The following is a 25,957-nucleotide window of genomic DNA, read 5'->3' on the forward strand; positions in this document are numbered from 1 at the left end:
TCCTCCTCAATAAAGTGGCTAGTTTATCAGTAAATAAGACATGTCACTCATATGTATGTATAGCCAACTGATAGTCATAACATATCCTGTTTGTACTACATAGCAACTGAAAATGACAAAATAATTCAGGCATCTGAAGAGGCCGACACCTTCTCACAAAATCACATAAGAAATCCTCCATACAAATTAATAACAAATATCATGCAATGATGAGGTTATAGATCTACACACAAGTTTACAAATCTGCTACTTAGCAACACGTTTTTTCTGTTTCACTTTGCATGAGTTTAAATTGAAGGAAATCACCTTCAACACTAACACTGATACTACTAATGCTGAAACACAATCAGATTTTAATGTTTGATTCTTATTTTTTCATTTCATGTGCATAACAAGTGTATCTACAACATCAGAGTGAATGACGTGTAAACAGAACCTTTGTACCTGAGAAGCTTTAGTTCAAACTTCAAACCACTGTGAATGATACAGATACAATGAAAATGATGAATCTAACGCACAAGTCCAACCTTCAACAACTGACAGTAGTCATTTGTGTGAAATGTTGCCAAGGCTCAGGCTCAGTGAATAAAGTTCAGGATGAAAACATACATATACACAAGTGTGCTGTATCACCCCCCAATATTAACTTAATGTGAGATTGTAAACCTGCAAACCAATATAGTCACTCATGAACTCCAATAAAGTAGAAGAAGAAGCAAGAAGAAGGTAAGAACGTTGGATTTAGAGTTGCTCAGTTAACAGCAGAACATTACACAGTGATTTATAACATGGAAAAGGAGCCATGTTTACATATACTTAAATTACATCACATTTCTGCTACAGCTGAACGTGACACATTCCTAATTTGCCTTAAATTGTCAAATAAATGAAGAAACGTGGCAAGAAATTTAACAGTATGCCAAGAAATTGAACAGTAGATTGTCAAAACAGTCTGCACCACTGAGACTTCTTCATCTGCGATACAAATGTTATCACTTGTTCCACAAGTCATTATTTCCCCACCACAGAAGAAATAAACAATAATTATATAATCATGATTATTGTTTGGTTTTTTTTGGCCATTTCAGAGTACTGAGGGCAGTAATTATTAGTGAAGTTATTCTTAGTGCAAAATGATTGTTTAATGAGAACATAGTGTTAGAAATATTTAGCGCCATGTGAGACAGAGACATTTTCATATGTCTGCTATCTCTTACGTTAAGGCTTTAATAAAGAGGTAAATAACAGAATATTTCTGCCACTTCTGTCTGCCATCTCATTACTACATGGTAGGGTGATTTTTTGGGGTAAATTCTCAGGTAATTGGTGTGATTAGAAGAATTCATCTGCTCACAGGTGTTTCTCCAGAACAGATTGAAAAAGGGTGAAAACAGCCATGCCTTTTCTTTTGATCCTTGGCTCGTTAACACATTCTCAAATCAGTGACCATGTCACTCTCAATGCCAGCTGGAGTATTCAGTGACAATACATTCTGTGTAATTAACAGCAGACTAATGACTGGGAAGACACGCATGCGATTGCCTACCCAAACCTGATATATAAAAACAATCAAATCAGAAAGATGAAACACACACTGTACATAAATACATATTCAATTATAAACTCAAAATGTTCTACCAGCATGGAGCCCATTCACTCATTTCTCTATTTCAGTGTCACAAACCTAATTTTTTAAATTATGAGCCACTAGCTATATATGTATAGAGGGGTCATCATAGGTCACTTTGGTAATACCTTATTCCAAAGCAAGGCTGCTTCAGTCATGTAGCTTTTGGCCATTCAGTATTTTTTACTTCTTGCAGCAAAGGCAGCTGGAGTAGTCTTGAGGACAGTTTCACATGGCTTCATTGTTTGAAGAAAGAGCACTCCTGGATCTTGTGAGAGGCCTTAAGACCCTACGAGGTGGCTAGAAGGAAAGAGAGATGACGATAAAAATGGTGAGGGAGATGAAAATTATTAGCTAGTAGCACTTTTATTTAAAGGATAAGGCTGGTGTTATTTTACATTTTTCTTATTGTCAACAAATGCCCTTCCTGTTTTCCCGATCACATTTGTGGTTTCAAGTTTCAAGCCCAATAGTTCCTACTGAAGATATACATTCATAAAAACAACAACAACAACAACAACAACAACAACAACAACAACAAAAAACAAGACACAAACACACAGTGTCATCTGTCATATCATTTGTAGAAAGCCTTCTTAATTTCCTAAAACAGCTGGGCACTGTAGTTTTTAGGAAACATTTGTAAAACATAAGTAAGTAGTGCATTTATTGAGGACTATTTTAGTGGCAGATTAATACACATTTGGTGAGAATTAACATCTGGGAATGACCAAAAATAAACAAACACAGTGCCCATGTTCATTGTAATGAATCAATATGCCAGCCAGTGCAACAATATGGCTCATTGGTGTGTTTTTAATAGTTTTTGGAGCTCTGTGTGGCAGACGAATGACACACATTAGACTTTGGCTACATAGACAAGACTTGTTAGTGTGATTAATTCATTGTTGGTTTTGGTCTTCTCATGAGATTTGTTGACAGCAAGAAAACATAACTAAAATTACTGGCATAATCCTTCAAACAGTGCTGCTTTATTTAGTTGGGCACAACCATGCCAAACAAACTGATATTAGATGTTGAAGTTTATTCTTGGGACTCATTTTGCGGGATCATTTTTATGAGCATGAAATAAAAAAGTTAAAGTTATTATAAGGAGTGAAACACACTGGACAGCAGCCCGTGTCAATATATCAACCATATTTGCCCTTTTCCCATGCTTCATTTCTGAACAAGTGAGCCATTGCAATCACACATTCATCTGCACTGAACTTTGAGTCCAGGAAAACAAATGCATGATTCAGATTCATCAGTGCAGAAATCGTATTAGAAGCCAGACTCTCCACAGATGCAGAAGAACTGTACCGTGATGATTCATTTATCTGCACGCCAGTAAAAAATTAGTGAATCAGTGAATAAATCGCCACTCTCAAGGGGCAGTTAGAATCAGGCAGCAGCTGAGCAGCCATGTTGACGAGGTGGTATACCTCAGGAGCCTTCCTCTTAATCAGCCTGAGCTGCTGAGAGCTCGATGTTGCCTGCTCCCCTTTCCCTACTTCCTCGGGTTCCTCCTGAGGTGGAGGAGTGGCAGGTGGAGAGGGTGTGGAGGACAGGGAGAACTGGGGAGTCAGTGGGGGAGTGAGGGTTGTGGACTCGGACTCGGTCTCGGTCTGGGACTCAGAGGGTGTAATGGTCTTGGACAGCAACTCCTTGGTCTCCAAGTGAAGGTCTAACCCCAACACCTCAAACTCAGTCATGTCAAAATCCTGTCCTGTATCGTGGAAATAGGTCGTTGGGACGAATGAACAACACAAACAAATTCCTGTCCCTGGCTTATTGAACTGATAGCCAGATCCTTTTTGTGCCATTGATGTGAGAGCTGCAACTGATTGTGGTCTGTGAGTAATATAAAAGTTCATATCAAACTGCATTAACAGACCACAGAGCAGAGGCTAACTAGAAAGTTATGATAACTGGGAACCAATTTGTTGCAGCAAAAACAAGCTTGGCCTTGTTAGGATCCCACTGTGCTTCTTTTCAGTATCTGCAGAATCATATCCACTGAAACTATTTTTTTTATCTCATGTAATACACTGACAACAGAAAGCTAAAACATAACCTTGACTGTACTATTGGAATTTAAAAATGTTAGAATAAAGGATAGTCTGGGGATAAAATATATTTTTCTAATTGTCAACAAATCCCATGAAAACACCCCTAAAAGGAAAACACCCACCAACAATTACTGTCTCTATGTGCCGTGAACCACACCCTTTCATCCTTTCATTGGGTGATGTGTTTTCTCATTATGATGAACTTGAGCACTGTAATTTATATGAAGTCAATCTCACATACATGCACCATCCTGTGGTGGAAAATACTTGTGCTGTTTTTGGGCAATTACTTAAGATGTAAAAAAAAAAAAAAAGTAATGTATTTGTGGTTACCTTTTTTTTTTAAAGATTGACATCAGTAAGAATGAATGGGCCACCACAACAAGAAGGTAAGAATATCAGAAAGAATTGAGAATTTAAAAAGAAATGAAGAAAAGAAATGGTTGGTTCTATCTTTACATGGGATTTTTAATAAGAAGAATAATATAAGATAACAACAGACTTCTCCTTTTAGTTAGTGAGAACCCATGATAGAAAATATTCCCTAACTGACAGCAGCATATTCTCAGCAGATATTAAAATAATCAGAATTCCTTTTGTATTGAAAGGTCAGATGTTCCCTAAAATGTACAGCTATTTCAGTTATGTCTCATTTTATCTACAAAGGAACAATTATTAGATTGAAGACAAATTGATGAGACCCCTTCCAGAAAACAAACTACAAGTGTTTGCACATGATGTTAAACTGGGAACAAATCCCTGCAGCCTCATGTGAGCTTTATCACAGGATGGTTAGCCTCGCAGCCCTAAGAGGCCCGACCTGTTCCAAACAGGAAGGCAGGGTCTGAGCTTTAGGGGCCACTCAGGAAAGCTGAGACAGTAAACAATATCTGTGGGCTTAAACGAGTCTGAGCAGGAAGACAGAAATCTACATGATGGTCTGTCTTACACAAACCAACCAGACACCGTAGCGCTGCATTATTATTGCATCATAATAGCTGATGTGAGCTGGCAGTGTGGTATGCATTTTTATCAACAAGTTGTGTTTTTTTCATCTGAATATGGCTGTAGTCACTGTCTTCAGTGGCTGTCACTATTCAGCTGTAATTGATAAGCGGCAGTCTGCCAGTAATGTCTCCTCACCCTTGTTGTAGCCCTCTGTCTTGCTGCGTGTCAGAGGTCTGGTCCGGTGCTGTGCTTGTGCCGGTTGTGTGGTGCCAGAGTCGGTATTGACAGGGTCAGACTGGTAGGAAGACAGATCCTGCATGCTGAAACTCCTCAGTCTGTCAGACAGGACTCCTTGACTCTTGGAGAGGAAACACCAGGTATTCATTTTAGTCTCAACAGTAAAGTGAGACACTTCACGTAGCAGAAATATTCTTTTCTTTACAATCTAATGTTGTCTTTAAAAAAAACAAAAAAACATCACAATAGTAGATCTTTTACCTAGAAAATAAACATTTAAATCTCTATTGAATAGGCCTTCTCCATTATGGGAATGGCATGAAAACAATATGCTTGATATTTGTACCTCCAGATACCCCTCTATTGTACGCCCAGGCCAGTACAAAACAAAAGTCCAGAGTCTGCAGTACCTTTGTTGCAGCCATGACTGCAGCTGTGGCTGCAACGTTCAGCCCTTTTCTCCCAAAATGCACCAGCGTGTCATAGCTTTTGTCCTTTGCTTGGCAGATGTAGTCATCAATATCCTGGCACAAGTGCAAAAAACAACCACATGAACATTGCAGCATGTCTCTTTATCATTGTGTAACTTGTTATTTTGATTCACTGCGTTGACAGGTGTTATTTATATTACTTGATTGCATCACTTGATGATTATGAAAACTGGGCTACAACTCAATATTTGCTCTCATGAAGTGCAATAATATCATATCATTCTCGTGAATATCACACTGTGCAATAACCACATGTATTTATGTGCAACATTTCATATTACTACACTTATTGCATTACTTTTTCATTTATTTTGGACTTGTGTGTAGTGGTTGTGTGACTCTATGTTGCACTGTGTTTTTAATGAACCAGCCAGGAGCAGCACTCCTAATTGTGTTGTATCTACAAGAAAATATCAAAGGTTTTCTACTTTTTGTTCACTCTGTGACTACTGATATACGCAAAACCCACTCGTCTGTTTCCTGATTCACATGCAGAGGAAAAAGGAAAGGAGAAATGGACGAATACCATGACCTTTCCTGTCTACTGGCCAGCAGAAAACATCTTCAACAGCTAAACTGGAAAAGTGAATTGGCACAAAGGCACATTTGTCCTCTGGACAGCTGAGAAGCTCAAATTCTATTAGTCACAAAACCACCAACACACGAAATTAAAGCCTAGGCTGAGTATTTCCACTTAAGCTTTCACTTGAACTGCACTGGGGGAAGTGGTGGAAGACGCAACAGGGGGAAGAGCTTTCACCTTTTCTTTTGAGGAAAGCGTGGGATGAACAAACTTCCTGTAGAGCACGCTGGAGCCTTTAGTGTAAGGGGACAGTAACCACACCACGAAGGCTATCTTCAGCTCATAGTAGAAAGGAAGCCTGCAATGGACACAGAAAATGATGGAGCAATTCCTACGGTAAAAATGTGATGGAAAACATCTTTTACATGCCAGTGATAAAATGTTACAGTGAGGGTTTCTAATAGGTATGTATAATCATAGACACAAGATATGTTAGGTTACTTACCAACAAATAAACATATCTGTAAATACCTCCACAGTCGTGAATAGAGCGAATATTATCCAGTACATCATCCATTTCACCTAAAATGCAATGAAACAGTTAAAGATAGTTGACAAACCTTAATCATATCTATGTGGTTGGATATCTTTTCATAACTTAAATAAAATACTCACATATTCTCTCACATCTTTCGACTTCACAGCTTTGTAAGATGAGTAGGCGGGATATAGTGTACCAAACACAAGTCTGGAAGAGAGAAAATGTGGCCGTCAACAACAAGGGCCAAAAGATATTCATATGTGCATGAATAAGATATCAAATCAAGCTGTTTCAGATGTGACATATCATAAATTGGGATAACATTATATACCAGTTTAGCTGACGTTTCAAAATTTGCCCTTGGGAAATATATTCTAGGACATCAAATGTGTATCTGTGTTTGAATATGTAAATTAATCTGACTATACACTATAAATAAATCAAAGTTGCTTCATAAACTGGACCCATTCCTTCATTATACTATCTGGAAAGTTATTTTTGTCTACTAGCTGTCTGAGCTGTAGTTTACATGAGCAGAAATAAGGTAAACATGTTGTCAGGTGAGATTAAAGTCAATATTTTTCCATTTCAGAGAGAAACTTGTCAAACCAACCAAGCGTGAAAGTCAGACTTGTGTGTGCGCCATAGCTGATTTGGCTACACAAACTATCCAGGTGACAAACTGTAAATGCACGAGATAAAATTAGCTGACACATGCTTCTTTTTTTTTCCTTCTACATTTCTATTCGTGTGTAGACACCTGTGCTGAGTGTCCGGACACAGAGCCAGGACCCTGTAGAAGTGCCACAGCTCAGGCAACAGCTGTGAGTGCAAACTGATCAAATTACTGACCCACATCATGTTGCACCACTCCGGCCTGACTGAGAGTCTAACACAGTTTAGAGAGGACACCCAACATAAATATATCGACGCATCTAGACCTTTCTGTTAGAGATTGCACCCCCAAACGACCCACATAACCAGGTTCTGAACATCCTGGGTAACGACAGTCCCATCTCAGTAGCAAAATATTGTCATCTAAATGAAATTGCCTCATTATTTAAAGGTTTGGGCCTGCTGTTGGTACACCGTCTGCAATAGCGCTGATTCATACTTTGTGCAGGTGAAAAATAACCTAGTATAATAAATCTGATTCTATTGTTTCACATGATTGAAATTGATAAGAATACATGCACAATCACGCCTCGTTACATGAATAACTCCTGCATTGTAACCTGAGAAGACTGACCCATCCCTTTTGTTGTTTTTTCCCCAATATAGGACATCAACACAGACTATAGCTCCTCTCAAAGACCGCTCCTGTTATTCAGTTACCTCACCACTCTGTGACATTTAGGTTTCTGGCTGTGAAAGACGCTTATGTTTTCTGGATCTGACTCACATTATAAAATTCGCAGATGATAATAGATTATTCAACCGATTATGTCTCCTCTTTGTCTATAATAAAAAAAGCCACTTGATAAACACAAAGAGTGCCAGGCTATTGCCAGTGCGCTGCCAGCCTGATAAAAAATACAGTAGGTCTACAGGCCAAGATCAGCATTACTGCTCAAATGGCAAAGTACCATCCAGTGGAATTTAGACTGCTTTTCAGTCAATATTTGACAGACCGACATCTGTTCGCCCTCACACACTGACGTCTCATATTTTGCTTACATATAAGACAAATTGCGGGGGCTTATAAAGCGCTGAGCTCCTGCACCGTCAATGTGCGGCTCAAACCCCCGCAACAACCAGCAACATGCAATATCTTATTATTCTAGTCTATGTCGGAGTATGATGAAATTAAATGTTTTTAAAAAATTGACTTACACCACAAGTCTAGAGATGATCCAGGAGACCATTGCGCTGGAAAGGCGACAGGACGCGCTGTCTGTGGGGAGGAGTTTCCTCCAGATGACAGGCGCGTCCAAGCTGCAACGTGATGCGGGATAAATAGCGAGGGGACTGGATCTGTTATCCATAGATGGCGGTGTTGAGTTGAACAGACAACACTGACACTGCCTGCAGGGTGGGTAAAACTGACTTCTGGCAAGCACTATGTTCAAATGAAATATGATTGTATGCATGGACTGACAAACCTGTTGGGTACCTATTTATACCCCCCTTTTATCTGTGTTTTTACCTTTAGACCCCCTCTTCGTTCCCATTAAGTGCACACAGAGGACATCACATGAAAGCCTAATTATTTGCAGAGATCCAGAAAGTAACTCATACCTGAAATAATACAACCAAGGGTCTGTGGTAACTAATGAAATACAACTGTGTAGGAATGTGTACCATAGGGCAGCAATTAAAGTTTACGGATAATATTATTGATGTATATGTTAATAAAATATCAGAAGACACATGGTCAAATCCCCCCTCCCCTCCCCACCAACTTTCCAAAACCTGAAATATTTAGTTTACAATGATATTAAATTGAGAAAGGCAGTACATCCTCACGTTTAAATGAACATAACATATGTTAACTCCACACAACCCCAAAATAAACTACATTAATGACGCTCTTAAAACTTGATTTTGACACTATTGTAAAAATGTAAAATTGACTTGAGTTGACCTCAAGCCCTCGGGGCTTTTGGGGCACTGTTTCAGACTTCTCTCTAATAATAATTTAGCTTTGTATGTTAAATAATAGGCATGTAGCAAAGTAAGCAGATTAGAGAGTCAAATGGTGGGTCTGTTTCTTGAGTTTGGTGACAATCACAAGTAAACCACTAGGAATTAATAAGAGCAACTTCTATGACATAACGTGACAAGTTTTATACCATGTAATATGTTTTGACTACATTTACATAAAGGAAATAACTACTTATTTCTTCATGTATCGGGAATGTGACCAACTATAGGGCATCTACCAAAAATCTATGTGAAAATACCCCTGAGAGAAATTTCTCAGCTTCTGGTCACTATCTGACAAACTCAACCTGAGAACACCTGTAGCATGAGAGAGCTACCTCAGCTTTGTCCAACCTCTGTCCTACATACTGGAGCCAGAGACACAAACAGAGGCAAGGTTTTGTTACAGTTCAACAAAAGCTGCCGAGGGCGGGCTGTGGCTGGTAGAAATCTAATCCTTTTGTCCATTTCAAAGCCAAGGGAATGGCTTTGAAACATTAAATCTCAGCTCCCTCTTAAAAAAAAGCCCCACACTCTACACATCACCAAGTTGAAATTTTATGCAATTCTACTCACATAATCTCAAAGGATAAAAATAAAAAACCTGAAATAATTTGACACACTTTCTGAATTGTAGTTGATTACTGGCAGACTATAGTCCCTGAACTACAGTATGATGACAAGAAGCATTAACAGCCATTTAACTCTTTACTGCACATACAGTTTTCTTTCAGAACAAGCTAATTTGTGTGCTGACAGACGTTTGTTTCAACCTAATCAGATGTCAGTGCAGTACAGTTTCTGACCTGCTGAGAGGGCTGTTGCTTGCTAGAAGGTTCAGATTTCCCTAAGTGTTTTTCCTTATGTGAACACACCCAACATTTACTGTTTCATAGAGTTATAAAGTTCCTCATTAATCTTCTGATATATACCTCAGGGATTACAGCAAGAAAAGATGTGTGAGCCTGAAAAGTTTTACAGGAGGAAATGTGTACAATGTATTGAATGAAGTATTGCATTGCCTGAGAACTTAAACCCCTGTATACTTGAATTTACTTCCTTCATTAATTAACACATGAACACAGGATGAAAGATGAAGCCCGTTGATGCCCTGTTGAAGGTTCAAACAGATGATACATTCTTCATATGCCACATTTGTTCTTAAAAGTTTATTTTCTTATTTTTTTCCCCACTCACATAGAAAATTATACACACAATACTTGCACAATACATAGGTCCTGCACTAACCAAGCTTTCCATTGCCTTTGTATCTTCCCGCTGAGAAGGAAATCAATCATGATACAAAGTCAATTATTTAAACAAGCTGAATGTTAATGCAAAAATAAAAATAAAAAAATGGGTTAGGGCAGTATGCGTGCATTTTTCTGTTGAGTGTGTTTTACATGAAGGACTACATTTAGTAGAGATACATCTTGACTGTACAGAAAATGAACTATCAAAAAGAAAAATCCATCCAGTCACCTCTAGTGTTTTAGGCTAATTACTGGTATCCTAACAGATCAGAACTACTGCTGAATAATGACCTAGGATGATGTGATCCTCACTGAACATTTCTGCAGGATGGTTTCCATCAGCAGTTAATCAATCACTTGTTTGGAACATAAACATCCAAGTACGTCCACCAGCAATCCATAACTTAGGACAGAAGAAGAATATGATGAAGCACTGTAGGCACAGCAGGCTTTTCATACATACATATATATACACTTTCTTACCCCTTCTGTTTGACTTTGGATAATAGACTTACCTAGGGTTACCCCAGATAATAAAAGACAAAAAGCAAAACAAAACAAAGTTTTTTTTTTCTTCTGGCTGAGTTCTATAAAAAACTTTTTTCCCCCAAGACAATTACTGTCAGCACAAAGTTAACCCCAAATGATTATGCGAAACAATTGTAATATGAAGCAAAGAGAGAGGATGCTCAGAGCTGTAAACTCCTCATGAAAAATTGTCTTTGTCCTTAGATGGAGTGAAACACACTTTGACAGAACAGTGGAAGTTCACCTTAGCTCCTAAGAGCTGCCAATCTCGACTGCATCGCTTCAATATCCTCCTCTGACTCCTCATCTGAGGCTGCAGTGGCTCCTTCAGGCTCCATTTCAGGCAGGGCGTCTGTGACTTTGCTTGGTGCTTTACCAAGGGCGCCTAAAAGAGCAAATAGGACCATGAAACACCACTTTCATTATAACCAGTCTGTGTTATAATTCAATCTCTGGTTCCAATAAATAGTTAGGTACACAAAAATACTAATGTAACAATGTTGTCATTCATTAAAAAAAAACAAACTCTTCACCTGCTGTGATCTCAAAGAGGATCTTGTCAACTTCCTCCTCTGCCGCTTCCTCCATTTCTTCTCCATCTTCCATGCTCTCAAATGTGTCTTCAAGCATTTCCTCAATGATGCCAGCCTGAAAGAGGAATACGAGAACACAATGATGGTAATCTGACTCTGCAGCAGCGTTACAATTAAAAAAAAAAAAAAAAAAAAAAAGGATGTATGTATGCCTGGTACTGCTGCTGACCTTCATCATCTCCTTTGATAGCTCCCTCATGGTGGCCTGGATCTCTGGGACCTTGATAAGGCTCTGCATGGCTTTCATGACCTCTGTGCTCTTCTGTAGGGCTCCCGCTACACGCAGTACAGCTGAAAACACACAAATACGTTACCTTCACTGACACTGCACAGTAGCATAATATGTTCTAATGATAAGAGAGCAAGCCATTCTACTGATGACAATAAAATATTTGACATGAATAACATTAAAGCCATTTTTCCTAGTTAAGTGACTCAGCTGATGCATTCCCAAACTCACCAAGCTGATTCTTCATGCTGAGCTGAACAGAGTTCATGTGTGCTTTTGAAGCATAAAGTTTGGAGACGGCTCTTTTTGACTGAATCATCTCCTTTGCAAGAATCACACACACATCCTTTTGGCCCTTTTTGGCAGCGTCTTTGATGGACCTTTTAACCTTTTCTTCTTCTCTTTGAATATCTGAAACACAAGAGCATGTGATTACATATAACACAACAACTAACAAATTTACCATCTTGATGAGTCACTGCCTCTAATGTTAAGTAATTTATACTATTACGATTTTTTCTGTGCAATAGGCATATGAGGTGACATCAATGTGTTTACTCAATTTTATTTCTCTCATTTCTGTTTTGCTTCAAGGTTCTCTACTTGAAACGAATGTAATAATTAAAATTACTCCTAAGAATCACATGGAAGTTAATGTGTAAATTGGATAGACATTTTACATTTACAAAGGACTCTTTATCTTACCTCTTATTTGTCTGTCAATCACTCTCATTTCCTTCCTGATCTTCTGAGACCACTCATTGATCTGAAACGATACACATTGTCATTTCATACTTCATTAACGTTGCCCTTATCACTACGATATGTTTCACACAGACATCTGAAAGTTTGGTTAGGTTAAAGCAATTTTTAAAAGTTAAAAGAGCTAAACTGTCACAGCAAATGGTGTCCGCTGAAGCACTATCATGTTTGTTTACATGGAGGTGAAGCTTGTATGCTAACTAGCTGCTCGGCTGACTTGGCACATAAACACACGTGTGTAAGGTCAAATAAAGTAACATTAACACACTGGTTGACACTGACATCTATCTTTAATCAGGCTAACTTGAGCAACGAGGCTGGTAAGAAGCAGCAACAGCAAATAGCAACAGATGAAGCAAGCCCAGTTAAACTGGCAGCTTACAATAGCAAGGTTAGCACAACGCGCCGTCATTTTCTTCTTACTACGGGCTAAACTCTTAAAGACACCTTAGCCGGTCAGTAGGCAGCACTTACCAGATCCTTCGGTGGTTTATCCGCTGTTCTACCGAACAGCCCCATTTTGACTATTTCGTTAAATGTCAAGCTAACCTACCTCACTAAAACTAGCTGGCTAGCTCAGCTTGTTCAACCAGCACTTCCTGTTGTTGCGTACTCGTCTCGGAGAGCTCCGGCTGCGTCCCAACACGAGGGAGCAGAAGGTCCCTGTGCGAGGACACAAGGAGACGAGGAGACAAGCAGGGTTGGGAAGGTCACGTTGGAAATGTAATAGGTAAAATATTACTAGCTAGTTACCCTATTTAAAAAGTAACTATTTCAATTATTTAATCAAAGTAATGTAACTTACATGTGATTACTTTTTAAATTTTCTAACAAGTATTTTCAACTGTTAGGGTAAGTGTACCAATTAAGCCCACCAAAATCTAAGTTCAGGTGTTTTTCATGGATACTGACATGATTTATAAGGGAGATCATTTCTTATAAAGCAAGATTTATCTCTCATTTGAAAAGGTATTCATTAGATCATATGGGGTTTAGAATATAATATAAAGATATTTTATGAAAAAAGTCTGGCATGGGATTAATTGGTACTGTGACATAACTTGAGCCCATGTCATTATTTATTTACAAAATGTAAAAAAAAAATATTGATTTCAAAGATTTCAAAAGAACAATATATGTATTCAGTAACATGTTAAATATTAAAAAAAGAGGAAAAAGTCCTCCTCCTGTACAAAATCATAAAGGTCTGACTTCAGATGTAACCCCCTTTGTAATCATCAACATTTTCATATATAACTGTAATTTAATTACACATTTTTTCCCCCAGTAACTATCATGAATTACAATTATTAAAATTACACAAACTGTTACATGTAACTAGTTATTCCCCAACACTGGAAACAAGGAAACACATGTTCAGGTTATGTTGTAAATCCAACTAGACACAAAGTGATTACAGTATGGTGAACTTTAGAAAAAGTGGTTTGAAATGTGGGACAGCTGGTTTTACTGATGTAGGATAGTCATGTTGTTGAAATGGTTAAATAGTTTAAGTACATTACATGTGCAATGCTAATAGTTATAGAGGGGGTTTAGTCTTTAAAATGCATAATTTGTTATTATGAATTCTTATTTTTAGTCATGGTTCAAATTATATTATTACTAATATTGACACATAATATTTTCTACATTACCACACTATCTGTAACAGCAAAAACATCACAATCACTAAGATGACCAAATGTGGGCATACAATATGAACTGGGCTTTTCAGCCTCCCAGTCAGTGTCCCAGATTTCAGCCTGAACTGTCCCACATTAGGAAAGACAATTTGGCACAAGCAGGAACACTTTTATATTTGCCATTTCTTCTCCAAGTGTGATGCCTGCATTCTCTTAATGGGTGTGGATATAATGTACTGGCTTCCTATTGGAATGTATTGCTGATTGCCCTATTATGATAATAAAGTTGTAATTTTACAACAGAAAAGCTGTCATTTTATGACAATACATTATTATGAGAAAAATGAAACGTCCTATTTAAGGGGAAATATCACAGGCGCCAACTGTGTCACGTGCCACCTGTGTTAAAATGAGACAGATGGAGCATCTTGTGAAGTTATACTTTACTGTAGGTTTCACAAGTAACAAAATAGCCCGTTTAATCTTTTGGCACATCAGTGATTATGAGTATCAGGACTTTGAAGCGATTGTGCAAACGATTGTGTCTATTCCAACAGAAGAACCATCTGGACTTGGAAGGACTTTTGTGGCCATCTAACTGTGAAGAAAAACTGAGGTGAAGAAATATTGAAACACTCCCAAAAAATATGAAATGACCAGCATACATATAACCAGACAGTCTCCATATTAAAAACGTTTTCAGTGCATTTATGACCAAACATTTGAGAAATATTTAAAGACTTTTTGACAAGTTATAACATATATTTTAAAGAATGAACTATGGGAGAATCTAATATGTAAATAACTACATTTTGTGTACCTGAAATGTGAATTACAGATATCATAACTCCATTTACAACTAAAATCCAAGATCCCTCCAGTGCAGTTTGGACTTCTCATAATTTGAATTAAAACCAAAATATGTATTTCCTTCCTTATAAAAACATTACCAAAGCCAGTTTTGCTTAGTATTTGTCTTCAGTGCCTTGACTAACACATTGTTGCATTTGAGCTTATAGAGATAAGATACAAAAAACTATTTTACATCCAAAACATATCCTCAGTTTGTAGGAGCATGTTTGGAACAATTTTCAAAACTTGGACACCACAAACAAAAGTGGAATTTCAACTCACGTTATTCTCAAACGAATGCATTATACATATTCTAATGGGGGAAATAATAAAAGGCTTATTTCATTGATCAATCTAATGATGATGAGGCCTATATAGCTTAGTATAAATAGCCTACTTTTTAAAACTTGTTTAGGGTGTAGTCTTTTGCCACATGCATTTGTAAAAGTCATTATAGAGTAGATGAGGTAATCATTTTAAATGGCAAAAATGTCATTTAAAGGGTGATAACAGGCAGGTGGACATAAAATGTTACTCAAATCTCTGCCTTTTATCCATCCTCTGCTCCAACTACCAGACAAAAGTTGCCCGTGCCTTTTGCAGTTTTAGCCTTAACCCTCTGGAATAATATTCTCCAATCCGTCAGATTTGCTGAATCTTTGGACTGTTTTAAGCGGCTTCTAAAACCCATTTTTTTTATAGCTAGATCTCCATCCCTTTTGTATGTTTTTTTTTGTTTTCATTTGGTCTGTTTCTCATTGTGCTCTGTTTTTATATTGTATTTTATTTAATATCTATTTTGTTTTATTTATGTATTCATTTAGATTTTATTGTGTTGTGTTTATGAAGTTAGGTTGAACAATTGTCACTAACCAGGGATGGTTAAGATAACTTCAAATTCAAATTGACACAAGCAGTATAATGAAAAAAAGTAGTAACATATGGGTGAAAGTGATATAAAAAATAAAAATAAAGTACCATATATAATAAACAATCTCTGTGTAAGTAAATCTGTAATATATAAATGCAATGCATTAGTTCCTGAAGTTATATACTGTACATGTGTGCAATATTCCTGGTTAACATTGTAAGGACAGCATCAGTCTTAGTGGGAGATACTGGTAGTGTATGCACTATTTCTTTACACATTTACACAAATTTGCATATTTACTTTGACTTAATAATATATGAATGCACAGATCATCATGTGGCCAGACCACACCTGTATCCAAAGAGCCATGATTTTATCCCCTGGGTAAGGCTTCTCAGGCAGCACTTCATCTTAAGAGGTATGCCACTCCCAGCAACCTCCAGATATTAATTAGATATATGTGTGGCTCATTTCAAAGATATTGCAATAATGTGCACTCATCAACCCGGAAAGACATCGTATTTATGCAGATAAATTGAGCCTAACAGACAAAATTCAGGGTGGTATATATGGATGGATAGTCACTGCTGTCCGTACTATCCAGTCTACCTCTGACGTACTCTACGGTCCCCTTTCCACTGGGTTCTAGATGTTTCTGTTATTGATTGGTCGTCGCACCAATCACGTGAAGACAATGGTGTGACGTAGCCAATCACAGACGTCGGGGGCGGGCTTTAGGAGCAGCGGTTTGTCAGAGCCGTGAGGTGACGTTAGGGAAGCCTAGGAGTGGGAGAATCCGCTTTGGCCATCATTGCTCCCCGGGATTACTCTGAATGAGTTTGCTATAAACAGCTTGTCTTACATAACAGCGAGTAATTCTGTTAGCGCACCTTCAGCTAGCTCTTCCGTTTGTTTTCAAAGGAGAGGACACGCTTAATTGCATTTCATTTTTTTCCCCTTGGGATAGACCGCCATTGTATTTATATATTTATATTTTTTTTCTCATAGGTGTCAGGTGCGGTCGTTGCGAAGGATAACTTACTCAAGAGGTGAATTCAAGCACTCTCATTATGTCAGTGGTAGGCATTGATGTGGGTTTCCAAAACTGTTACATCGCCGTTGCCAGGAGCGGTGGCATTGAAACCATTGCCAATGAATACAGTGACAGATGTACGCCGTAAGTATGAGTTCTGACAGACATCATCATCACCGTGAAATGTGGTCCGTTTGAGTTTGTTACGCAATGTTTGCGTCTAGAGGCGCACTGGCTGAGCGGTGATGGGGCAGAGACGGGAGGGATGGTGGCGCTGGTTGTGATGAGGCCTGTAACTATGGGTTTATTCAACGTCAGAGCAGGTTACAATTGGAAAAATATATAAATATAGGGTTAACTGTCGCATGCCGCTGTGTAAAATAACACTTTTAATAGACTGACAGCTGACGTTTTCTCCTGATAACCCTGAGCACAGTGCTACGCAGTGCGCCTCAAAGTTGGCTGAGATAAGCAACTTAAAGAAGACGAGATGTATGTAGATTATACATCATGGTGATATGTTAGTAGACATGCGGATAGACAATACATTTAAGCTTAGGCATGACATGGCGATCTGTTATTGCCTGCCAAAAAAAAAAGCTACACGTTTTCTACCACTAGCCCAGAAATGACAAAGAAATAAAGCAGGTTGTATCATAATAGAAATATTGTTTATATAAAGTGGATATAATCAATGACTTCATCTTATAATAACAAGAAATGAGCATGACATTTAGCAGGCAAAGTGGGATGCATTTGCTGCAGCATCCAGCAAGCAGGCATGTGCAAGTGGAAACGTGAAAGAGCATTGCACCTTTAAGTGAATGTGGATATTTTTGTGGCAAGGTGAATCTAGGGAGTGACTTGTCACTGCCAGCTAATGTGAAATGGATCCCTAAGCTTTGTATGACCAGAAGCATTCAAGCTTTGTCAGTAAACAAAATGAATTGCTCTTTGTCTGCTAAAAGAGGAGTTAAATGTTGTATTTGGTTGGAGCAGGATGAGCCAATTTTTTGAAGGTGAATTGTTCTGCCTCACTGCCCCAGTTTGTAGCTCTTCTTCAGACTCCCTCGTGAAATTCCCTTAATCGAAAGCTGCCTCTCAGCACTCGACATTTGATTCTGTCTACAGCAGTCAGTCAATTACAGTTCTGTCTCGTCTGTGAACAGGTCTATTGCTGTTGTGACCTACGTAATTCGCTAATGTAATTATTTTTCTTTCATCAAGGGCTTGTGTGTCTTTGGCCACCAAAAATCGCATGATTGGAAATGCAGCCAAGAGTCAAGTAAGAGCACCTCTGGCCATTTGTCTGATTTATGTATTAAAAGTAACAAGTAGTAACATTATACATTGAAATAATATCATTGTGTTCTTTTTACTTTAAGTCAATCTCTCTTACAAACTGTTCCAATTATCGTATTTCAGGTTATTACAAACTTCAAAAATACAGTCCATGGCTTCAAAAAGTTCCATGGCAGAGCATTTGATGACCCATTTGTCCAAGGGGAAAAGCCCAAACTGCCTTACAGCTTACATAAACTGGCCAATGGGAACGCTGGAATTAAGGTAAAGCACTGTAAAAACCTCCAGCACGTTCTTTTTTCACTGCCTAATGTTTTTTTTCCCCCTTTCTCTCTGACCCTGACCATTTTCTGTTGTCATTGCACACCTTTGTTCATGTACTTCAACCATGAAGCTGACCATGATAAGTGAGAATGAGCGCACAGATGATATTTTTTTCGACTGTATTTCACATCATCTATTAGATTTATTGATACCGTTACCGTTACTTTTAATTTCTCCTGAATCATGTTTACAGGTGCGTTATTTGGACGAAGACAAAGTGTTCACAGTGGAGCAGATAACAGGGATGCTGCTCACCAAGCTGAAGGAGACGTCAGAGAGCGCTCTGAAGAAGCCAGTGGTGGATTGCGTCATCTCTGTGAGTGATGAAAACATTGCAGAGAAGCATCAGCGTAACTCATAAAGTGGGCCAATGAAACATGTTGATCCGTACTCTTCTTCCCGTCTTACAGGTCCCGAGTTTCTTCACAGATGCTGAAAGGCGATCTGTATTTGACGCATCTCAAATTGCAGGGCTGAACTGTTTACGGTTAATTAATGATACAACTGCAGGTCAGTGTTGCTGGGAAAACTGGTGGTAGTGAAATTTCTTTGAGGTGAAACTGCAAGGAGATGAGTAGAAATTGTGTGCTCAATAAATCGAACCCACAGCAAATATCTAAACAATTGTGGTTTATTTTCATTCACAGTGGCTTTAGCCTATGGGATCTACAAACAGGACCTCCCTTCTCCAGAAGAGAGGCCCCGAAATGTGATATTTGTGGATATGGGACATTCATCATACCAAGTCTCCATCACGGCCTTCAACAAAGGCAAACTCAAGGTTAGTGGCCTCTAATATGTTATTCACCTACACGCTGCACCTGTGTCTTTAAACTCTGAGCTCAAAAATACTCTGGTCTGTCAGGTCCTTGCCACTGCGTTTGACCCGTACCTTGGTGGACGCTACTTTGATGAGGCGCTGGTGGATTACTTCTGCGAAGAGTTTAAGTCTAAGTACAAGCTGAACGTGAGGGAGAACCAGAGGGCTTTGTTGAGGCTGCATCAGGAGTGTGAGAAACTGAAGAAGCTCATGAGTGCCAACTCTTCCGACCTGCCTCTGAACATAGAGTGCTTCATGAATGACATTGATGTTTCCAGCAGGATGAATAGGTACAAAGGCTTTTTTTTCCCTTCTTCAGCTTGCATCTTTAAAGTGCAAAGACAGCATTCTAAATGTTTTTCTTTTAACTTTTCAACTTATTTGTAACCCACAGGGGCCATTTTGAAGAAATGTGTGCACAGTATCTGATGAAAATAGAGATGCCTCTGAAAGCAGCTCTTGAACATTCAAGTATGTCCCTCAGATTTAGTTGGATTTGTTCAGGAATATTCTTGTAATAGCACATAAATGAGAAACCTGTTTAATCTTGTGTCTGTGTTTTATGGCAGAACTGAGCCGAGATGATATCTATGCAGTGGAGGTAGTTGGGGGAGCTACGAGAATGCCGGCTATTAAAGAGAGGATCGCCAAATTCTTCGGCAAAGACGTCAGCACCACACTGAATGCAGATGAAGCTGTCGCCAGAGGCTGTGCACTTCAGGTATGAATTTTCCTCTAACACTTTTTAACAGTTTTCCCCCCAATTTATCCCAAACATACCTTAGATCAGTAATATTAAATGCAGCTAATATCTGATTGTTTTGGGGTGTGTGTGTGTGTGTGTGTGTGTGTGTGTGTGCTGATTGTTTGGATGTAGTGTGCAATTTTGTCCCCGGCATTCAAGGTGCGCGAATTCTCCATCACCGATGTTGTTCCCTTTCCCATTACTCTACGCTGGAAATCACCAACAGATGATGGTTTGGGGTAAGCACATTGTACATCTTAATTAGGCATATTGGGCAAGGAGCTGAGAGGGGGGGGTGGGGGGTGGGGTGGGTTGTATTCGTATGAGGCAGGAGTGCAATAGTTGCTCATTGACCTTACCAAAGCAGAATAATAATAATAATGATAGTAATAATTATTAGAGGAAGACAAACAGTGCAACAACATTTAAACAAGTCAGAAATGACTTTGAAATAAATCTGTGTTTAACTTCAACTGATTATTTTCACATGAAGACAGGTTATCTATTTCCCTCTAGTCATTCCTCTGAATAGTAAATCTAGTAAGGTCAGCCAGCATGAAAATACAGTATGTGCTGACTGTGTCCTTATAGCCTGACTTAACTTTTTCCTCTCGCTGTATTTTTGTCACAGAGAGTGCGAGGTGTTCAGTAAGAATCATGCTGCTCCATTTTCCAAAGTGATTACCTTCCACAAGAAGGAGCCCTTTGACCTTGAAGCCTTCTACAGCAGCCCTCAAGAGCTCCCATACCCGGACCACAGGATAGGTAATTTTGCCAAATCTGCCAGCTAGTGACCCATGAGTTCTATCCCCAGAGGAATAGATAAACAGATTTTAGGATGTGATATTATGCAGATATCTGTCTCCTTTTAAAATCCGTGTATGTCTACAATAAGAGAGGTGGTTGATGCATGTGTCTCAAATAGTTTTTTGGGTGGCCCATTTGTGGCTGAGTCCCAAGGGACCTACAACCTGGATGGTAGGCATAAGGTCTCCCACAGATGGGCACTAATGAGTCAGTATGGTTGTTTGTATGTGCATGTGGTGCTGCTAGGGCATGTGGAGACTCAGGTGGGTTATCACTTTGTAATTAAACATCACCAGCCCTTGTGTAATCCCTGTAATTCAAGCTCTCTAACAAACCAATAATTTAGTTTCCATCTGTTTTCAGGATACTTTTCTGTACAAAACGTGGTTCCTCAACCAGATGGAGACAGCTCTAAAGTGAAGGTCAAAGTGCGTGTCAATGTCCACGGCATCTTCAGTGTGTCCAGCGCCTCTCTGATTGAGAAGCAGAAAGGAGAAGGAGAGGACATGCAAATAGACTCAGAGCCAATGGTGCAGAATGAAGGCAGACCTGAGGACCAGGTAAGATGATGTTTATCACAGCTTATTACACCAAGTGTTGTTTAGATATTAATATCATTTACATTGTTTAAATAGCAATTATTTCACATTTGTTGACTATAAAGTAGTTGTGTTGTGCTTTTAAATATAGTTAGAATATAAAATTGTGTGTTATTTACATGCAATCTGGCTTGGATTAAAAATATCTGAATGTGTGTTGTGACTCAGACCAAAATGCAGGTAGACCAGGAAGGCCAAAGCCAGGCAGACCAGCAAAATGAGGATGACAGTTCCACCAGTAAGGTTAGTTGGGCTTGAATTTAGAGAAATACTTATAAAACACCCATATCCTGCTTTTCTGTCTGTGTCAGACTGTACAAACATCAATCTACAGGTCCAAAACTTATTGTATTTCAAATTTGACAGTTGTAATCGGGAACAAAAACCTAAAAACAAGGTTTCAAAATGTTGAATCAAAAAATGATGTAGTGAAATGCCCCATGTATGAAATGTTTATGCTGTAAAAATACAAAAACGAGTCATAAAAGGAATGCACCTAAAGGGCTGGATCGGGTTTTCTGGTTTCTAAATCCAGGAGGGTGCAGCAGGGGAGAATAAGGACCCAGCAGCAGGGGGAAGCAAGCCCAAAGTCAAGGTGAAGAGTATTGATCTGCCCATCGCGGCCAACAACATTCGACAGCTTGACAGTGAGGTTCTTAGCAACTTCATGGAGTATGAGGTGAGTGCCCCTACTGGCCTTGGAAAAAGCTGAGTCATGGTCTGATTACCTGCACCCAAATAAATGGTGTGTAATTAAAGCTCAATATGCACTTCACAGATGTTGTACTGCTCTGTTATTATTCCCCATAAAGACATATGCTTGTATCTGATATCATTAAGTTAACGATTAGTATTTCTTGACTGTGTCAGAGAGGTGTTAATAAAACTTTGAGGTAATTTTTAATGCCGTGGTTTGTGGTGCTGTTGGTTGGATGGCATGGTATTATAAAGTTATTGCTATTATTGGTTCCACATCTCTTTAAGCTATTACAACACAGTCTCTTGTATGTGTGGATTTCCTTCACAGCGTCAAATGATTGTCCAAGACAAACTGGTGAAAGAGCTGAACGATGCCAAAAATGCTGTGGAGGAGTATGTATACGATCTGCGGGATAAACTTTGTGGGATCTATGAAAAGTATATCACAGAGGATGTAAGTGCTGCTTTTTGATAATAGTCACCCTGACATTGTAAACACAAGTATATTGGGAAGATGTACCAAGCTTAATATTCCTGTTAAATCTGGGTCTGACTAACAGGACAGTAACCGGCTATCCTTGATGCTGGAGGACACAGAGAACTGGCTGTATGAGGATGGAGAGGACCAACCCAAACAAGTCTATGAGGAAAAGCTGGATGCACTTAAGGTTTGTTTTACTTATTCCAATAAATGTTCTATTTTTAGTGTCAGTGGGTTTACCAAAGCAAATTGAGACAGGTGGCTTTTTACAAACAGAATGCCAGATGGGTTACGTTCAGTATTGAGGCTAAGGAGCCATTTAGTATTTTAAAAAGCAAAAACATGCACCGACGTCTTTTCCAGAGGTTGGGTCAACCCATTCAGGAACGACACAGAGAGCATGAGGACAGGCCGAGGGCTTTTGAAGAGCTTGGCAAGAAACTACAACTCTACATGAAGTTTGTGGATTGCTGTAAACAGAAGGTACATCTTTTTTAATCAAGTGATGCACTGCATAAATGAGGTTTACAAATGTCTCTATGAAGTGTTTTAGTCATCCAGTGTTGTAAAGGTCTTAAATATTTTCCACACTGATCTGTTCTGCTGCTTAACCATAGCTGTGACACTTTCTACAACACCCATTGCAATTCTTTTTGTTTTGCAGGTGTAATTTTTCTGTGATAATGTGGATGTGAATTCTTCGATGATTAATAGTGTATAAATTCATTATTAATTAAATATAGAGGTGTAAAATACATTTCTTGTCACAAACTTTTTCCTAGGATGAGCGATACCTACATTTGACTACAGAGGAAAAGAGCGCTGTGGAGAAATGTGTGAATGAAAGCATGGGCTGGTTGAACAGCAAGATCAATGCACAGAGCAAACTGGCTATTACTCAAGATCCCATTGTCAAAGTAGCAGACATAATTGCCAAAATACAGGTATGTAAATAACTGTTTAGGATTGAATTCATTGTTCCATTTAGCAGTGATGAGATCTGCTGATTTTCTTCTGTCAACACACTCTTACCAGGAACTGGAGGATGTATGCAATCCGGTGATCAACAGGCCAAAGCCCACAGTGGAGGAGGCCCCTGAAGTGAACGATCAAAACAGCGGAGCTCACAACGGCCCGACAGCCAAGCAAGGTGCAGAAGGGAAGGGAGACACCAAGGGAAACCAGCAGCAAAAATCTGGCACGAAAGAGATGGAGGTGGACTGAGCTCTTTGTCTGACCAGCAACATCACTGACCATTTAGACAGTAGAAACATGAATATCTGGGACCATTTCTCAATCCTCACCAGCCACTTTTGTGGATTTGTTTTCTCGTGTGCCCCTCCCTCCCCACATCGGACTTTACCTTTTGAGGTTTCTGTTTTCACCCTTTCATCCTTTACGTGTGACAATGGTGTGCTTTATTCTCTCAAAGGTTTGACATACTTAATAAAAGAAAGAATGATGCAATAGTTCAAGAGCAGATTCTGATGTAAAACTGTTTCCTCTGTACCAAACAGGAAGGTAAGCTTTTGTATTTGCATTCCATGTGTCTCATAAGCGTCCAGTATCAGCAGTAAATCCTATCACCACAAGAGAAATAGAAAGTGCTGTCCAAACAAATGCTATTGCAGAACTATTAGTTTGTATGCAAAAATACAAATTATATATATTTGTATTTAATGAGTTTGAAATGATGTCCAAGTCTAGAAACTGTAAATACTATTTTAGTAAAACAAAGCAGCCAGCATATACAGTAGCAATCAAAAGTTTGGACACATCTTCCCATTCACTTAAAAGAGAAAGTGTGTCCAGGCTTTTTACTGGTGCTGTAAAATGATGTACATAAAGAACACATTCCTAGTGTTATGACGGCAATGCTTGACACACCAAATCTCTTTAGTAAGTAATTGGTTGCCTATTTCCTTTTTTTGTTTTCTTGCATTTTTCCATATTTAAGTTATTGGATTTAAAGATGGCAAAAATAAATTCACTTGTCTTTAAGACAAAATGTGTTTAGTCTGAAATTATTTTATTTTCAGCAGCTGAACCTGAAAGAAATCAGAAATCTTTACCTGTGTCTGCATGAAATCTGTGATCAGGACAGCTCAACACGATAAGTGTTCAGGATACTGAGATTTGAATCCCCAGCTAAGAAAAATGAGAGGTGACAACAGCTGTGGGACTTTAAATTACACTTACCTGCACAGAAGAACTGCAGTTCTGAGAGTCCACAGACACTCCTGCATGTGATTTTGTTTGCCTCTCAACTTGTAAAGTTAAGCTTTAAATCATAATGTTTGGGAGACCCCGTGTATTGTAAACAAAATAAACAAATAAGACAACGTGAAATCATTGGAATGAATAAAGAATAAACATATAATATGACCATGAAATTATCAAACAGTCCAATGCATAAAACTTCATCTATATGACTTTTTATTAATATGGCTAATTTTTACACTAAATAGTAGTTCATTGCAGGTCATTTTTAAATTGCATTCCAGCAGTTTTATTTCAAAATATCCTTTTTTAATGTCTATTTTACTCTATTTTTCCAATTCATGTCATAATACGTTTCAGTATATTAGATATTTTGTCTGTATTTATTCATGTTATTATTTGTTTAATGTCTTTTGTGTAGTTGCTGACGATTATTTTAATAATCGATTAATCAGTGGATTATTTTCTCAATTAGTCATTTGGTCTATATCATAATAAATCATAATATCCTAGATAGATAATTTATATCTGCCATGATTGTTGATTTCAAAGAATTATAAACAGCAATATATGGATTCAGTAACATGTAATATGTAGATATTTAAAAATAAGGGAAAAACCCTCCTCCTGAGCCAAATCTTCAGATGATTCTGACTTCAGATCAGATGTAACGTTCTTTGTAATGATCAACATTTTCATAAGGCAAGGCAAGGCAGTTTTATTTATATAGCGCATTTCATACACAATGGCAACTCAATGTGCTTTACATAAAACAAAAAAACATGCAATTTGAGAAAGATTAAAACATACAATTAACCCCCCACCCCCACACTAATAATAAAAACAAAATACAGAAAAATAGAAAGAGAGAAATAAAATGCTAGAATAGAGCATTAAATATAAGATTGCAGCATAAAATAATGATTTGCTTTAAAATCATTAAAAGGATATAGAGTGCAAATGAAAGATTAACATGTAACTGTAATTCAATTACACATATGATGTTATAAGACATTGTACATTAGTGCAAGAAGTTTAAAAATACAATCTTTAATATAAAAACGTATCTTTAAAGTAACTAAGTATGAGAAAATAAACTACTTTAAGCACACTG

The 25,957-nt window shown here is 38.3% G+C and overlaps 3 protein-coding genes across 5 annotated transcripts; 1 reads left to right on the forward strand and 2 right to left on the reverse strand.

Annotated features, from left to right (window-relative positions):
- Positions 1–1,064: 1,064 nt before the first annotated feature.
- On the reverse strand, positions 1,065–8,390 carry reep1 (receptor accessory protein 1). Of its 2 annotated transcripts, XM_053335531.1 has the most exons (8): positions 8,273–8,390; positions 6,574–6,646; positions 6,404–6,480; positions 6,136–6,256; positions 5,295–5,408; positions 4,843–5,005; positions 3,073–3,356; positions 1,065–1,927 (listed from the first exon to the last, which is right to left on the reverse strand). In XM_053335531.1, the coding sequence occupies exons 1-8, from the start codon at positions 8,302–8,304 to the stop codon at positions 1,856–1,858; spliced, it is 936 nt and encodes a 311-aa protein (XP_053191506.1). In that variant the 5' UTR covers positions 8,305–8,390; the 3' UTR covers positions 1,065–1,855. The 2 variants fall into 2 exon arrangements, with proteins under 2 accessions (XP_053191506.1, XP_053191505.1); XM_053335530.1 differs by lacking the exon at positions 3,073–3,356 and having other exon boundaries at positions 8,273–8,387.
- A 1,841-nt stretch (positions 8,391–10,231) lies between these two features.
- chmp3 (charged multivesicular body protein 3) lies at positions 10,232–13,059 on the reverse strand. The gene is made up of 6 exons (XM_053335425.1): positions 12,922–13,059; positions 12,391–12,451; positions 11,917–12,096; positions 11,626–11,747; positions 11,397–11,511; positions 10,232–11,248 (listed from the first exon to the last, which is right to left on the reverse strand). The coding sequence occupies exons 1-6, from the start codon at positions 12,964–12,966 to the stop codon at positions 11,109–11,111; spliced, it is 663 nt and encodes a 220-aa protein (XP_053191400.1). The 5' UTR covers positions 12,967–13,059; the 3' UTR covers positions 10,232–11,108.
- A 3,824-nt stretch (positions 13,060–16,883) lies between these two features.
- hspa4l (heat shock protein 4 like) lies at positions 16,884–24,056 on the forward strand. Of its 2 annotated transcripts, none has more exons than XM_053335266.1 (19): positions 16,884–16,990; positions 18,074–18,131; positions 18,272–18,412; positions 18,666–18,788; positions 18,883–18,982; positions 19,120–19,253; positions 19,338–19,582; positions 19,687–19,763; positions 19,862–20,013; positions 20,170–20,276; positions 20,669–20,802; positions 21,208–21,404; positions 21,612–21,690; positions 21,989–22,122; positions 22,471–22,596; positions 22,703–22,810; positions 22,987–23,106; positions 23,406–23,567; positions 23,659–24,056. In XM_053335266.1, exons 1-19 carry the CDS (start codon positions 16,884–16,886, stop codon positions 23,845–23,847), a joined length of 2,493 nt encoding a protein of 830 aa, XP_053191241.1. In that variant the 3' UTR covers positions 23,848–24,056. The 2 variants fall into 2 exon arrangements, with proteins under 2 accessions (XP_053191241.1, XP_053191240.1); XM_053335265.1 differs by having other exon boundaries at positions 21,612–21,686; positions 21,979–22,122.
- The last annotated feature ends 1,901 nt before the right edge of the window (positions 24,057–25,957 follow it).

The sequence above is a fragment of the Scomber japonicus genome, chromosome 16, assembly GCF_027409825.1.
Source record: "Scomber japonicus isolate fScoJap1 chromosome 16, fScoJap1.pri, whole genome shotgun sequence".
Classification (NCBI taxonomy): domain Eukaryota; kingdom Metazoa; phylum Chordata; class Actinopteri; order Scombriformes; family Scombridae; genus Scomber; species Scomber japonicus.

Bases quoted from the DNA above. Each gene is read 5' to 3' on its own strand.
- hspa4l (XM_053335265.1), top strand. From the start codon at position 16,884: ATGTCAGTGGTAGGCATTGATGTGGGTTTCCAAAACTGTTACATCGCC. The intron at 20,277-20,668 runs GTAAGCACATTG...TTTTTGTCACAG, and splicing joins CCAACAGATGATGGTTTGGG to AGAGTGCGAGGTGTTCAGTA. The intron at 22,597-22,702 runs GTAAGTGCTGCT...TCTGACTAACAG, and splicing joins AAAAGTATATCACAGAGGAT to GACAGTAACCGGCTATCCTT.
- reep1 (XM_053335531.1), bottom strand. From the start codon at position 8,304: ATGGTCTCCTGGATCATCTCTAGACTTGTGGT. The intron at 5,409-6,135 runs GTGAAAGCTCTT...CACTTGTGCCAG, and splicing joins CGCTTTCCTCAAAAGAAAAG to GATATTGATGACTACATCTG. The intron at 5,006-5,294 runs GTACTGCAGACT...TTCCTCTCCAAG, and splicing joins CAGTCATGGCTGCAACAAAG to AGTCAAGGAGTCCTGTCTGA.
- chmp3 (XM_053335425.1), bottom strand. From the start codon at position 12,966: ATGGGGCTGTTCGGTAGAACAGCGGATAAACCACCGAAGGATCTG. The intron at 12,097-12,390 runs GTAAGATAAAGA...CTTGTGTTTCAG, and splicing joins GATTGACAGACAAATAAGAG to ATATTCAAAGAGAAGAAGAA. The intron at 11,512-11,625 runs GTCAGCAGCAGT...TTCCTCTTTCAG, and splicing joins TATCAAAGGAGATGATGAAG to GCTGGCATCATTGAGGAAAT.